The sequence below is a fragment of the Eptatretus burgeri genome, chromosome 2 (assembly GCF_056783735.1).
Source record: "Eptatretus burgeri isolate ZD-2024b chromosome 2, Ebu_testis_v1, whole genome shotgun sequence".
NCBI lineage: Eukaryota > Metazoa > Chordata > Myxini > Myxiniformes > Myxinidae > Eptatretus > Eptatretus burgeri.
Window position 1 is genome coordinate 1868419 of NC_140962.1, and position 16998 is coordinate 1885416.

Below are 16998 nucleotides of genomic sequence, written 5' to 3' on the forward strand. Positions count from 1 at the left end.
ATCGCTTCAGACATTAAATACTTCATCTTCTGCAATGGCTTGATTTCCGATCTTCAATTTGGATTCAGGCCAGGTCACTCTACCCTGGATATGCTGCTTCTGCTCTCCCAACAATAGATGGAGATCATCAATGCCAGACTTTAAATCAGAGCCATATCCCAAGACATATCGCGTACTTTCGATATGGTCTGGCATCCTGCCCTGCTCACCAAACTCTCTTCCTATGGTATCAAAGGACATCTCCACTCAAGGCTCGCAGACTTCCTCTCCTGTCGCAGCCAACGTGTGGCCCTAAATGGAGTTCTCCAGTCCCCTCTTCCTGTCCAGGCTGGAATTCCTCAAGGCAGTGTTCTGGGCCCTGTTCTTTATCTGGTTTTCATCAATGATATCTCTAACTCTCTGGAAAATCCTCTTTATCACTTTGTTGATGACTCCACCCTCTGCCGTACTATCTGTCATCCATCAGATCGGCAAGCAGCAGCCTCTTCACTCTCTCTGATCTGGATAAAATCACAAGCTAGTTCAACACGTGGAACATGTCTTTCAATCCTGACAAATCTCACACTCTCACGATGTCTCTCCACAAAGACCGTCTGGAACCCCCCCACCCCCATCTACTTTCTCAACAATCCTTTTGAAGAAGTCCTTTCATTCAAGTTTCTGGGTTTCACTATCTACCATGATGTTTCCTGGGAAAGCCACATTTCCAACCTGACCTCCAAAGCCAGTCGCCAACTGGGAATCCTCCATCGTGCAAAATCCTTCCTTGGCACACCTGAGCTCCTGAACACATACAAAACTTTCGTCCGCAGCCTGATGAAGTACTGCTATCCCATCTGGGCTGGTGCTCCCGCCTCTCACCTTTCGCGGCTTTACGCTGTGGAAACCAAGGCATTCAGAATCAATGGTATCTCCCGCGATGAGGCCGAGTCTTTGGGTCTCTCACTCTCACTCTCACCGCAGGCAGGTCGGTGGTCTTTCTGTCTTCTACAGTCTCCTCTCCAGCCTCGCCCCCCCCGACCCTGCTCTGTCTGTGATATGTCACCCATATTTCCGCAGGGTGCTCAAGGTCCGCCAGCAACCCCCTTCTGGTAAAACTGCCAAAATCAACAATCACTGCTCACCTTCACTCTTTCATTCCTCTTTTTTCCTCACCTTTGGAATAAACTCCCATGCTCTCTTCAATCTCACTCTTCCCTCCAGGTATTCAAAACAGCTGTTCACCACCATCTCTTATCTTCCCCCATCCAAAACCATCTGTTCTACCCCTATGCTTGGTGTTGGCTTAATGGTTAGGGTGGTGGGCTTTGTATCCTCGGATCCCGAGTTAAAATCCCACTCAGCTGTTGAATTAATACCAGGTGGGGTTAACTCGGCCTGTCATCCTTCTGAGGTCAGCAAAATGAGTGCCAGCATACTGGTATACTGTGTTGGAGTGGCGACCCATCTAGGATTGTGCCCAATAGCCAAGGAGACTGCTTCGGCAGCACCAATGCTCTGCACAGAGTATGGTCCCAATCTCCTCTTCCTGAAAGTCCCTGTCTGTCGTGTCAGGACCTGAATGTCCCTGGAGTGTCCATCTTGTTTACCCTGTGTACCCCACCTCATCCCTCTCCCTTCCACAGATCTCCTCATCTCTTTGTTCCCCACTGTTTTTTTCCTTCACTCTCATGCTCCTCTTGTTGTACGTTCTGTGTGTTAGCCTCATATGAGCCTCGACAGTGTCTACAAAAAGAAAAAAAATACAGCCAAGGTTTCTTGCTTGGAAAAGGGTATTCCTTGCATTGAATTGTGCAAGTGTCGTCGAGACAGTTGTCACTGTTGCTGGTCAAGTTGATGCCTTTGAACATGAAAGTGACCAAAGCGATTCTGAAGTCGAGTCAGAGGATCTGGATTAGTTTTTATTTTATTATTTGAGGTGTGCTGCTCGCAAATATGCATTGCACTTTTCCCTGCATAAAATATCAATCACAACACTTAAGTCATATCCTAATTTTAAAGGTTACATGTATTTAAACCAAACGTATGTAAACAAATGACCAAGTTAAGGTTAATTGCGAAAAATGTTTTTTTGTAATCATTACCAACTGAGGCCAAAAGCTGAATGAAATCCGACTTGTGCATTCGTCATTTGGATGATGTCAGATACAGTGTATATACTTACAATATCACATTCAGTCGCCACACAATACCGTCTGACTGACTAATTCATTAGTAAAAAAATTTTTTTTCCACTCGATAAATGTAAATCTAAAATCAGTCAGTTGGTGATCATGACAATTGGTGACAATAATGCTCACGATCGATTACAATATGTGAATGAGTCCATAAAACCACGCACATATACTCCATCTCGTAAGCAGCTGAAGTCAACAAGTCTGACACTGACCCGATAGTCACTCGCATTTTTATTTTTTTTAAACTTATTTTGCCAAATGTATTCTCGTCAATTCACTGTGCATTAACATGGTTATCCATCCATCCATCCATCCATCAGGACCATACTCTGTGCATAGCGTTGGTGCTGCCGAAGCAGTCTCTCGCTATTGGGCACAATCCTGGACGGGTCGCCACTCCGACACAGTATACCAGCATACTGGCACTCGTTTTGCCGACTTCGGAAGGATGAGCCAAGTTGTTTATGATATCTATAAATGCAGTAGAAGGATTTTCACAACTGCAACCATGGATTATATATTGCACCTACAGGATTTGTAAGTACATTGAAATTATTTTAAACTACGCAGGTGTTTGCTTATTAAGGAATCTTTAACTACATTACATTTTAATGGGTTGTTATGTGTTTTTACACTTGTTTAATCCCCCACTTATACAATATATTGAATCTGTGTTGTTTCAATGTAAAACTGAGTTCCAACTTCAGAGGTATCCCTCACCTGTAATCAAGGAAATTTCACAAATAACCTTTCAATAATGCACTTTTTTTGTATCGCAACCTTAAATGTTGTTGTTTCATATGCAGCCTGTGGCTGCTGGTTGCATCATTTCTGGAAGCACACCCGTTACTAGTGAACTGGTACTCATTTAGTTGACCACAGAAGGATGACAAGCTGAGTCTACCCACCTGATGTTATTTCAAGCAGCCCGACATGGGCTCAAACTCAACACCCTCAGATTTTAAGCCAGCCACCTTAACCGTTGAGCCAACACCAGGCTTATAATAACATTAAATAAATGGATAGTATACCAGTATTCATATGAAAAGGAAATGCAGGGGAAAATAATATTGTTGAAATAATATCACAATCAGAAACTTTGTATATAAATGTGTAAACACAAAAAGAGAAAAAGAAAATGTATGAACTGCACCAATATACGAGGTGTGTTCAAAAATCGCCGTCGGATTTTCGTTTTTGACAAAATGGCGGAAAAAAAAAAAAACTTGAACAACGCTACTGCCTCAAATTTTGTGTAAAGCTTGGCGATTCCTAAGTGGAAACGATCCGCAAGCTTCAACAGGCCTTCGGGAACAAAGCGATGGGCACCACACAGATAAAAGAGTGGTACAACCGCTTCAAAGATGGTCGCACATCAGTGGAAAGTGAAGCACGTTCTGGTAGGCCCTCAACATCCCGAAATGAGATAGTCATTGACCAAGTGAGGACCCTGCTGATGCAGGATCGTCGAATCACGATCAGAGAAATTGCAGACGAGGCGGGCGTCAGCATTGGATCCGTTCATTCCATTGTGACTGAGGATTTGGGCTTAAGGGGAATCTCAGCGAAGTTCGTGCCAAAGCTGCTAACGATCGAGCAGAAGCAACTCCGTTTGGAGATCGCACAGGACATGCTGGAGACTGTGAACAGCGATCGCAACTTCTTCAACACAGTGATCACTGGCGATGAGACCACAGTGATCCGTCATTTTGTGAAAAACGAAAATCCGACGGCGCTCACTTACACTTCCTCACTCATCGGCGGTCTGTCGGCGACTGACAGCTTCTGCAGGTGGGAAAATATCCACGCATACGAATTAGGATCACCTACATACGTGCACCAAACCACGCTTCCCTAGCTTCATTTGGTTACGCACGAAAAATTAAGGTTGGATACTTTTTGAACACACCTCGTATATATATATATATATATATATATATATATATATATATATATATATATATATATATATATATATATATATATATATATATATATATATATATATATATATATATATATATATATTGTTTTTGGAGATCAGGGAGATTGTTTGACATGAAATGCAGGGGAAAATTAATATTGTTGAAATAATATTGTTGTGGGCCAGGGTTCGGTGGAGATGAACGACCACTAGGTGGAGCAGTGGAGTCATCTCCCACCGAGCACCTGGAATTTAGGTTGTGACTCTCGGATAAGTCCGAGAGTTCACGGGTCCCTTAGTGGACCGTGGTCGCAAATATTTCGTCGGTGTGGGGTAGGGTTAATTGCCTACTGTCAATGTACCTAAATACCCATGTCATCCAACTACCGGGGAAAACCACACCCTCGACCGACTTTGTCCGAATCGAGTCGCTATCACCGACTCGGATCCGGCGAAACCGAGCGGAAGTTACCAAAGCCGCGCCGGACCAAATGAACAATTTACGGCACGAACGGCCTTACTAATTCTCAATACGCACCATGCTAGGCCAATGGAGGAAAGCACAGAAAACGAGCTGGAACATTTAACAGGGGTTTATTTTACAAAGAATAATCGGGGAGGGGAACACAGAGCAGAGTTATCACGAATAAAAGGCAGGCAATGTACAATGAGCAAAAGCACTTAACAATCCGACTTAAAGACGGGGCCCACGGACACGGACACACACACACACACACACACACACACACACACACACACACACACACACACACACACACACACACACACACACACACACACACACACACACACACGAAACTGGACCCCGTGGGTCTATTCAGTAGGGCCGGGCCGGGGTACCTGTCCCGCCACGTGCGGTCACACCAACTCCAACCACCACGGTGGGACTCGAACCCACGACCCGAAGTCCACGGCCAACGACCCTGGCTGCTCGCTCACCAGACTTGCCCTCCAAAGGAGCACAGACCGCTCCAACCACGACCACGACCGTCTGCAGAGCCCTCGTCGGCAACCACGACCACGACCATCTGCAGAGCCCTCGTCGACAACCACTCAGCCACGACGACAGACCGCTCAGCAATCGCCACGACGACAGACCGCTCAGCAATCGCCACGATCTCCTCTCTGCCGAACACTGGTCTCGACAACCACTCTACCCTTCTGAAGTGGGAGGGGTCTCTTCCCCTCGCCACTCGCCTCCTGATTGGAGGGGTTGTCGGATGACTCGTGGTCACCTCACGATTGGCTGGGGCGTGCGTGTCATGCTCACCCTTCGCTCATTGGCTGGAGGAAACGGTCCATGTCCTTCCTTGGAACGGAGCGTCGATCCGAAGCGACGGAGGCTACGCCCACGCCTTCAGCCAAAAACACGTGGGCAATGGCGGCTGGGTCGAGTGAGGGAAGGTGGCGTTGTTGAAGTGGATGTAGTAGTAGTTGTTGTTGTAAAAACCGAACTAAAAAAATAACTCATAGCACACACATGAAATTCCCATTAGACAGAAGGGGATGGATTCTAACTGTACACATACTTATCGAAATAACTGAACGACGGGGACTCTGGCTGTCTGTGTGCACAAGGTTTCCAAATCCGTAACAATATCACAATGAGAAACTTTGTTTATAAATGTGTAAACACAAAAAGAGAAAAAGAAAATGTATGAACTGCACCAATATATATATATATATAGTTACGGCTGTGGAAATTCAGAATACACCATAAAGGGTCCTTAGATCAGTTATGACGCTAAGTTTATGTGCAGATAGTTCCCCACCGTTGTTTAAAGGGATTACTTCGTGTTCACGTTCGAGTGCTCCTCTCTCTTGGTGGCCAGGGTCGAGCTCGCGCTCTCTCTCTTTCTCTCTCTTTCTCTCTCTTTCTCTCTCTTTCTCTCTCTTTCTCTCTCTTTCTCTCTCTTTCTCTCTCTCTCTCTCTGTGTGTGTGTGTTCCGGAAGCCCTCTCTGCCTCTCCCTCTTCTCGGTGCAGCGCTCTCTCCCTCTTTTTTTTTTTTTTTTTTTTTTTTTTTTTTGTATACCTTGGTCGAGGCTCGTATGAGAGCTAACACACAACTCACAGCAAGGAGGCATGAGACAAGAGGGGCGGGAGTGGAAGGGACAAAACATTGGGGAACAGACACAGGTGAACTGTGGAAGGGAGAGGGATGGGGATGGGACGGGGAACATGGCGAGGGGAAGATGGACATTAAAGGGACTTTCAGGAAGGAAAGCAGGAGAATTGAAGGAAGTGGGCTTGGGTGGATTATCGGGGGTAGAAAAGATCGAGGATTTGGATGGGGGAAGATAAGAGGTGGTGGTGAACAGCTGTTTTGAAAGCCTGGAGGGAAGAATGGGAAAGAATAGAGTGAGGAAGTTTATTCCAAAGGCGGGAAAAAAGAGGAATGAAAGAGTGAAGATGAGCAGTGATTCGTGATTTTGGTAGTTTTACCAGAAGCGGGTTGTTTGCAGACCTTGAGCGCCCTGTGGAAATGTGGTTGGGACAAATCACAGAGAGAGCAGGGGGGGCAAGGCTGGAGAGGAGTCGGTAGAAGACAGAAAGACCACCGACCAACCTGCGGTGATTGAGTGAGAGGCCCAAAGACTCAGCTTCATTGCGGGAGATGCCAATGATCTTAAATGCCCTGGTTTCGACAGCGTGAAGTCGAGAAAGGTGGGAGGCAGGAGCACCAGCCCAGAGGGGAGAGCAGTACTCCATCAGGCTACGGACAAAAGCTTTGTAAGTGGTCAGGAGCTCAAGAGGGCCGAGGAAGGACTTTGCACGACGGAGGATTCCCAGTCGGCGACTGGCTTTTGAGGCAAGGTTGGAAATGTGACTTTCCCAGGAAAGGTCATGGCAGATAGTGAGACCCAGAAGCTTGAAAGAAAAGACTTCTTCCAGAGGATTGTTGAGAAAGTGGATGGGGGGGTTTTGTAAACGGTCCTTTCGAAGAGACATAGTGAGAGTGTGAGATTTGTCTGGATTGAAAGACATGTTCCACGTGTTGGACCAGTTTGTGATTTTATCCAGATCTGCAGTGAGCGAAGAAGCTGCTGCTTGCCGGTCTGAGGGATGACAGATGGTACGGCAGAGGGTGGAGTCATCGGCAAAGAGAAATAGAGGATTTTCCAGAGAGTCCGAGAGATCATTGATGAAAACCAGAAAAAGAACAGGGCCCAGAACGCTACCTTGAGGAACTCCAGCCTGCACAGGAAGAGGGGATGAAAGAACTCCATTTAGGGCCACACGTTGACTGCGACAGGAGAGGAAGTCTGCGAGCCATGAGTGGAGATGGCCTTGAATACCATGGGAAGAGAGTTTGGTGAGTAGGGCAGGGTGCCAGACTGTGTCAAAAGCACGTGATATGTCCAGGGATACGGCTCGGATTTCCTGTCTGGCATTGAGGACCTCCATCCATTGATGGGAGAGCAGTAGCAGCATATCTAGGGTAGAGTGACCTGGTCTGAAACCAAATTGATGATTGGAAATCAAGCCATTGGAGAAGAGGAAGGATTTCATGTCTGAAGCGATGATGGATTCCATAACCTTGCTGATGATTGGGAGAAGGCTGATTGGTCTATAGTTACAGGGATCTGTTTTTGCACCTTTTTTATGCAGGGCAGTGATGTTAGCAGATTTCCAAGCAGATGGCAGATGACCTTGGGAAAATGAGAGGGTGAATAGAACAGAGAGAGGGTGAGCAAGAGCAGAAGAGCAGGCTTTGAGGAGCAGGCTCTCCCTCTTCTCGGTGCAGCGCTCTCTCCCTCTCCCTCTCTCGGTCCTGCGCTCGTGGTCCGGCGAGCGGCCTGTTGGTGGAGACGCGGACGGGAGGGCACAGCAGTGCCGGCTGTCTGGTGGACCTGCACGTACGGACGAGGGGTGCCGGAGAGGGTTCGCCGGCCGCGTGGGAGGCGCGACCACCTTGACGTTCATGGGAGAGAGACTGGACGACCACTAAAGGGAGGTCTTTTCTTTTGTTTGTGTGTGTGTATGTGGGTGGCGCCGTGTCCGACAAGTAAATCTGTGCAAGTGCCTGTACATTGCTAATAATTATAGTCGGTGGTATTGCTTTCATTGCTTTCTTGCCTGTATCCGTGTTTCATTTCGATTTGCCTTGCTTGTAAATACGTGCATGATTCCTTGCTTGTGTTGTGTGTGTAATATGTGCTTGCTTGATTAAATGTCCTTGTGTGAAATGTATCCCGTTCGTTGTCTTTTTCCCTTTTGAAAGTGCCATCTTGAATCGCGGAATAAATGAGTAGTGGGTTTTGAACACCCGAGTAAAGAAGAATCACTGAACCGTCGAGGTCGGCGATAACACCGCTCGGTTATCCCTGTAGCACGGAACGAACCGCTTAAGGGGTTCGTGTCCTAAGCCGACCTGCGGCGTGGTGCCACGCCTCGGTAAGTTACCCGCGCGGGTATTTAGGTATATCGACATTGGGCGATTCACCCTATTTCGCGCGGGAAGAATGCGGACTGGGTTGTGGTGAGGTTAAACCTCCACCCGTGAATGGCTCCTGGCGGTAGTTCCAGGAGGGTCACGACTGAATTGTCCGTCCGGTGGGTAACGTGGCTGCCATTAGAGGTACGCGGCCGATCGCATGCCAGGCGGGCCAGAATTCGTCACAATATATATATATATGTATGTATGTATGTATGTATGTATGTATGTATGTATGTATGTATGTATGTATGTATGTATGTATGTATGTGTGTGTGTGTGTGTGTGTGTGTGTGTGTGTGTGTGTGTGTGTGTGTGTGTGTGTGTGTGTGTGTGTGTGTGTGTGTGTGTGTGTGTGTATAAATTGTTTTTGGAGATCAGGAAGATTGTTTGACATGAAAAATGAAAAGGATTACAAAAAATAAGTTTGGCACGAAAAATATTGTCTCTAAAATTTGATTATTGACAATTTGAAATGCTCAAATTAAGGAATCTATAAACCTGCAGTATCATCCGAATCCATTGTATTGGAAAGAAGGCATTCTTTTTAACTGGTCAAATTGAAATTCACGTCATAAAACATGAAAATATATATATATATATATATATATATATATATATATATATATATATATATATATATATATTTAAAATAAGCAGTCAACAATCAATTTGCCATAAAACAGACTTGTAATCAAACAAATATAGTTCACCAAACTCGCACAAGTTATTAAATGGCATTCTAGGGTAATTCAGTTGAGGAACAATTAATATTACAATCACATTTTATGCGAGCATCTGTCGTGGGGGTGAATTTGACTGAAGCTCGATTGACATTTTGGAGAAGTGGTTTGGGGGTGATTTTTAATTACTTTTAAACCAATCTGCCCCATTATTTTGTCCCAAAACAAAACCTCCCAACTTTAAGGCATAATTACCCCACACCCCCTTTCCTCCCCCCCCTCCCACCCCTTCCCATCCTCCAATGGTACAGATTTTTGCAGGGGGAACATTCACTAAAATGTTGAGTACATCCCAGTAATCATTAATTATCTGAGAGTTTCATCATGGACCAAGAGTTTCAGCACAACAACCACTTTGTGGAATGATTTTCTCAACTTTGTCTCAGTCTTGCGTCCCAAATCTCCCACCCTTTAAAACCTACTATTTGGAAAAAAAATGAACTTTTCACCTGCAAAGATGGAGAAATACAGTACCTGCAAATTATTGACACAACAGCAGCAACTAATCATGATGGCATCAATGAAGCAAGTCTCAAAATCTGTGAACTGAGCTGGCTGCTACCGTTTTACGACTATTCAGATCGTCTTTTGAGGGTTGCCTTTTCTCAATATGGAAGGTGATGTATATCATTCTTATCCATTATAATGTTTCCAAGACTGACCCTCCCAAGTGCAGAATGGTTATCCTTCTTCATACAATCAACAGAGTAAGGAATCAATAATAATATCAATATCAGAAGGTCTCTTTTCTTCATCCATTTCATTAATATACCATCAATTTGGTGTTGGCATTGCTCACTCAGCAATGGATGGATCAGACCTCAAAGAAAGGTCAGTAGAGTCTCACTAGATATCTCCCAAGCATTAGACAGTACTTGTCTTCCAGCATTTGTCACGATATTGTCTGCCAACAGCATCAGGATTCTTCTCCTTGACTGGCTGTTGGATTTTCTTTCTGTATGCAAGCAATGCATCTAGTACTTGATGGCATCCTATCTCCTGCCTCAGCCATGAAGGCTGCCATCCCTTTTAAAGGCAGAGTCCTGGGACCAATCACACTCATGGTTTTTATTAATGACCTCTCGAACAACGTGGAAAACCCTTTACTTTACATAAAACTCCACTCTGTGACAGAAAGTCCCTCACACCAATGACAAGCCAGCTGCAGCCCCATATTTGTTTTTTGATCTGGAGAAAATAAACTAGTCCATCACCTGGAATCCATTGATCAATGCCACAAGGTCCTACAACACACTATTTTGCACAAAGATCACATGTTTTTACTTGCTGATGATCACATCTTTGATTCACCTCAAAGCTGATGATTCTGGCTGCCATTACCCCACCCCACCTCTCTCCAACTCCCACTGCTCTCCTTTGAGCCTCACCTTTCAAAAAAATCCATGGACACCTAATTCAACATCATAAAGTTTCCTCAGCCAAGTAATAGTACCAATATGTGTGAAATTGGAAAGGGTAGGGGAGTTAGCATGGGCGGAGTAAAAACTTCCATGATTGATAAATAAATGGCAACATCAAGAAATACTTCCAGGAAGAATGACCCCAAACATATTGATCAGATTGACCACTATTAAAGTTGGTGCAATGTGGAGCAAACCTGTAAATTGGGAACTTGAAAATAATGGCCTCTTCGCAAAACCTGCTATAAAAATAGAACTTGCACCTTCATATCATTCAATATTGATAAAGAGAAGAGCAGAGGAACTCACAGCCTGCATACAGCCCCTCTGTCCAACATGGCACACACAGAATTCCACATCAAGGCATGGCCAGTGCCACAGACTTTCCTGGTATGCTAATTATATATTTGTACGCTGGAGTTGTGATACAGCAACAGTAATTGGTTGGTGTTCACCTCGGAAAACAGTTGTTGTATTTTTTAACTGTACGAGCAACTATGGCAGCAATATGCCAAATTATGTTGATATTGAATATAGTGAGTATGGGAGGAATATCGTAGATTACAATTGCAATGAGTGGAAATACCATTCAGTTTAACAGCCAGCAGAAAAATGGTGAATACAAATGAATAGAGAAAAATATTTGGCTTGTAAATATTTTTTCAAAAAATTGCCAAAATTTGGAAATAAAATTGTGTGTCCCATGACTTTTGGCTCGGATCCCAAAATAATTTGATGTACCTCAGGTCCAGATGCTCCTGCATACACGTGCCAAATATTAAAAGAATGCGTCCGATCATTTTCGAGTGGAGGCTCTGGAAGGATGCACGGACAAAAAGGACTGACAGGACCCAAAATAGAAGCCCCCACCAGCAGTTGGGGGCTAAAAATCTATTCGTTGACAAATAGGGATCCATAATGGCAAGAAAATGCTGCCTCAAAATAACTTATAAAGAAATCTATCAAGCCTCATTTATTGATTCATGGTTTCAGAATATTTTTAATAAATATGTCAAGTGAAAAAAAATTAGATAATGATCTGAACATCATAACTTCTGCTTTTTAAAAAAAATTTTTTTTTAACATTTGACTACTTTCTTTCAAATGAAAGTAGACAGACAGGCTGGCTATTTCCAATTTGGAAGAGCTTAAAATAAATGTGGGAGAGCACAAAAGATTTGTCCACGCACCAATGCTGGAAACAGGAATTTTTTTTCCATAATACAGTATATTCATCACCAAAATGTAGTAAGTAATGTAAATTTTCTTCCACGGAAGAAGTTTTCTTTAATATCGTTATTCCTTTTCGTGTATAGTGCTAGGACAAAGCAAGGTGAAAGCCTGTGGCATGGCAAAGACAGCAAGAAGGACAGGGGTGGATGAATGGGAAGGAAATGATTATGGGAAGCAAGTGTGCATGGCCTGGGCAGTGTGGGAGTTGAGAGGGAAAGGGCAGGTAGTGGTTGGGGTGCCAAGATTTGGGGGAAAGGGGGATGGGGATTTCTTTTTTCAAATTAATAATGGCTTGAATGGTGTAAGAAAAGATAATAAATGTTAAAGTCAGACCCCAGCACAATGTCTCCTGGTTGAAGGAGATGGCCCAGATGAGAGCGGGTATGCAGCTGTATACTTGATCCCAGTTCATGTGCTCGTTGCACCCACACAGATGCCAGCAAGTGCTGTAACCACAGAGCAATCAACCCATGACATCAATAAGAGCTGTTTATGGTGATTTCATAGGAATTATCAATCTGAAAACTTTTCTTTCGCTTCTAGAATTGCTTTTAATCCTGACTGGCATATCTGGTTAATTCAACTTTAAAAAAAATGAATTATAGTACAAAGGGGACAAAAATAATCAGTTAACATGGACCAATTTGTGGGCAAAAGAAAAATGTTACAATTGGGAGAGATTAATGCATGATGCTCCATTGTTGCTGCAGCCCAGCCTCACAGATCTAATACCTTCCTGGATTTTGCACCACCTCCTGCAACAGAGCTTTCATCTTTCTCAACCTCCACATCCAGCACAACAAATTGATGCAGCTTTGTAGCACTGCAGAGACTCATAAAAGGCTGGTGCCAAAACAGCGATCCGCTCACTTCAGCCACTGCATCAGCCAGACAAGCCAATGGAGAATAGGAGAGAATATCTTTCAATCAGTAGACATCAAATAGTTTTTTTGAGAAAAAAAGTATAGGTCATTGCAATTTGAGCTGCAGCATGAGAAGAAGAGCACAATATTCTGACAAAAATATAGTTTCAATGAGTTATCGAAGAACTACATTTCAAATAGGTGACTTCTCAATTACAGAATAGTGATTTATCATCTGGAAAACGAGCATTGGAAGAAAAACAAAACAACAGAGTTCTGAGAAGTAAAAGCGAAAATCAGACTCACCCAGCAATGTTGCAGGATCTATTAAGTGTATGGAAGAAGTGACACGTGTGCACACACACAGCTGGTTCACGTTGCCCAGTGACTGCGCCAATTTCCGTGGCAGACAAACGACTTCATCCTGCCAAGCAACATTTACATATGAACAAAACTATGACACCAAAACGAAACCTTGCAATGTGAACAAATAACCAAATTTAGGAAGAAAATACCAAACATCTTAAAAGCATCTTAAAAATACAATATTTCTCTCCCACCAAGCCTGAATGCAAAATTCCTTAATCTATCTACAATTCCAGCAGAGAGAGTGTGTGTGTATGTGTATGTGTATGTGTATGTGTATGTGTATGTGTATGTGTATGTGTATGTGTATGTGTATGTGTATGTGTATGTGTATGTGTATGTGTATGTGTATGTGTATGTGTATGTGTATGTGTGTATGTGTGTGTGTATGTGTATGTGTATGTGTGTGTGTGTGTGTGTGTGTGTGTGTGTGTGTGTGTGTGTGTGTGTGTGTGTGTGTGTGTGTGTGTGTGTGTGTGTGTGTGTGTGTGTGTGTGTGTGTGTGTGACCGCTGTTTCTCGACAACCACTGGTCCGATCGAATTGAATCTTGCCAGCTATATTGCTGGGGACCTGAGTATCTGCCTTTTCAAGGTTTGATATTAATTGGACAAGTGCTTCCGAAGTTATGGCCATTTATTTACCAAACCAATGACAAGATACGTTGCTGCGGCCATTTATTTACCAAACCTCATGATCAAACCTCATTTATTTACCAAACCTCAAACCTCATGAACCAATGACAAGACACGTTGCTGCGTATGCGTGGCTGCGTAGGCCGGTGCACGGCCGGCCGACGATGAAGTCACAGGCCGTGCCGGTTACGATGGGGAAAGGGCGCCTTAGTTACCGTGGCATAGGAGTGGCAATGGTCAATGGCAGCGAATGTCATGGCAAGCAAAGACAAGGAGGTAAACTTGATTTTAATTTGGATTTTAATTAACTCTGTGTGTGGAAGTATCATAGCAGTTGTTACTTCAATGCAAGCGATAATTCGTGGAATGCATGTGAACATTCCGTACGGGCACGCACCACTTCTGGATAGTGATGACTTACTGTATTTTAATAATTTCTTGATTTCTTATGCGCACTTATAAACACAATGCCCCAATCCAGTCGTCGTTTACGAGAGTGAAGGAACGGCCTGTGTGGTCGTTGTTTCTGGCTTGCGGTTTGAAAGATTTTTTTGTTTTTGTTTTTTTTGCACGTACGGCCACGCACGTACGGGCACGTACAGTACTAGTATTTACAAATATAACAACCACAAATGAGAAATGTTACAGTTCAGATTAACAAACTAGTTAGATAGATTCAAACTACCGTGGTTTGTTGAGAACAGGCTACATTCCCTCACCGGTTGGACTACAAAAATAAATGTCTATTTTAATGATAAAAGTCTCTACCTTAATGTTGATAATGATCATGAGTTTGTCACATATATGAGATGCATGTACAATGAGAAGTACTTTGACAAAACATGATTAACAAGAAAAAGAGCAGAGATTACAAACCCTCGCCAGGACTTCTTTTAAGTGGTGTATTTTTATAGATTTGAAGGTAAATCCAATATGGCTGCCAAACCATGTGACCAATGACATCATGTGTGTGAACCTTTTGTTCCTCATGGACAGGCAGTCATACATGTGAAGTTTTGCCTCGATCTGTTCAGCCACTTCAGAGAAGATTTTTGAAGGTACAAGATGATATATTTTTAAAACAAGATGGCTGCCGAATCACGGCACCGGTGACGTTATGATTTTTTTTTCTGTGGACCATTTTATCCATAGATGACCCTCAAAAAATTTCATACTGATTGGATGTGGCGTTCAACATATGCAATAATGAGGTCAAAATGAGGGCACTTATGATGTCATAAAAAAATCACACTCATTCTCCATTAGGAGTACTTGCCATGTGCCAAGTTTCAATTTTTTCCTTGGTATGGTTTCAAAGATACAGAAGTCCAAAGTTTTTCCAGTTTTCCAATATGGCTGCCACACCACGAGATCCATGACATCATAATTATCATTAAAACATTCTACATGAGTGGTCGCACCAATGGTGAAAATTGTCTCAATCTGACAAGCGGTTGCGGAGAAAAACACGAAAGTTCTGTGCAGACAAACAGACAAACAAACAAGAAGATATCGTGCAGAGCACGATACTTGCAAAATCCATAAAACAAATTTTGACCTCAAAAATAATTGCTGGTTGAATTCAATGACTAAATATGCAATTCCTCTTCAAATTTCAAGTCAATCGGATAAAAATTGACAATTTCAGAAACAGCCTATGTTGACCTTTTGGTGCATGTGGACCTCCAAAATAATTGGTGGTTGAATTCAGTGTCCTGAAATATAAATCCTCTTCAAATTTCAAGTCAATTGGATGAAAATTGAGGATTTTAGAAATACCACCTTAGTTGTTGACCTTGGGACTATGTTGACCTTTTGGTCAATGTTGACCTCCAAAATAATTGGCTGGTCAAATTCAGTGACCAAATATGCAACTCCTCTTCAAATTTCAAGTCAATCGGATGAAATTTCACAATTTTAGAAAGTCAGCCTATGTTGACCTTTTGACCGATGTGAACCTCAAAAATAATTGGTGGTTAAATTTGGTGACCCAAAATATAAATGCTCTTCAAATTTCATGTCGATTGGATGAAAATTGAGGATTTTAGAAATAGCACCTAAGTTGTTGACCTTTTGGTCTATGTTGATTTTAAAAACAACTGGGTAGTTGAATTCAGTGACCTGAAATATAAATCCTCTTCAAATTTCATGTCGATCGATTGAAAATTGAGGATTTTAGAAATCTCACCCAAGTTGTTGACCTTTTGACCTCAAAAACAATAGGCTTCTTCCTTATGACAAACCCCACCATGTGGTGAAGTTTCGTGAAGATCGGTTTAAAATTGTGACCTGCAGGCAGACAGACAGACAGACAGACAGACAGACAGACAGACAGAATAACAAAATCGACTAATCAATATACGTACTTGAAAAATCTTCCTCAAGTAACAAACAAACAAACAGAGAGGGGTGAAAACATAACCTCCTTCACCTTCGATGGCAGAGGTAACTGACTGAATTAGAAATAGCTGTACAGACATCCTGATTGGAGATGACCCAGACAACTCAGAGTTTAGCACCAATCAAACCATTAGGGACATTCCTTATTAACTCGTGTTTGGATTGATCCATTTGTGTTCCCATCTGAACCCGTCTCATTATGTTGATAACACAGGTCCAAATCCCATACGTTTGTCTGCTCACATTAAAGTAAATTGATGTTGACTACTAACTTTGTCACCAATGTTATATGAGGGTCGTTACCTAAGTAATGCCTCTTAGTTTATTTCTCACTAAATATAATTCCAATTACAATGAAAATTATAGCAAATATGAAGATATTTTCCCATGTATTTTCCATCAGCTGCAATGCACTTTAATGAGCAGATTAATCCGACTCTTCTTTTCCGGTGTCACTACGGTTGCAGACCGACCACTTTGAGGCTTGCCGTCGATATCGGTTTCCACACTCTTTGCTCAATGTCTTACGGTGCTCACGTCGATGGTGGAGTCGCTGTTCGCATTCTTTCAATGCCTATGAATATTCAATGGAGGAACCTCTTCACATTAAGAAATTCAATAACTTTTGGTACGACTGATAATTTTGAAAGTAGCATGGAAAACAAGGAAGCAGCATGGATAATTTTTAAAGGTTTTGGTATGACTCGGCTCAGGTTTGAACTGCCGACATCCCAGACTCTGAGCAGATTTTCCACTCATTGCACCACCGAGTCTGGTTAA

At 43.0% G+C, this 16998-nt stretch overlaps 1 protein-coding gene across 2 annotated transcripts in view; it reads right to left on the reverse strand.

Moving 5' to 3' along the window:
- Window positions 1-16998, reverse strand: part of NMD3 (NMD3 ribosome export adaptor) — a 105965-nt gene that overhangs the window by 22100 nt on the left and 66867 nt on the right. For both annotated transcript variants that reach the window (XM_085860460.1, XM_085860470.1), the window contains 3 exons: window positions 13125-13242; window positions 12688-12833; window positions 12289-12401 (listed from right to left, as the gene is read on the reverse strand). In XM_085860460.1, coding sequence (XP_085716586.1) covers window positions 12289-12401; window positions 12688-12833; window positions 13125-13242 — 377 coding nt within the window. The remainder of the gene's footprint in view (window positions 1-12288; window positions 12402-12687; window positions 12834-13124; window positions 13243-16998) is intronic.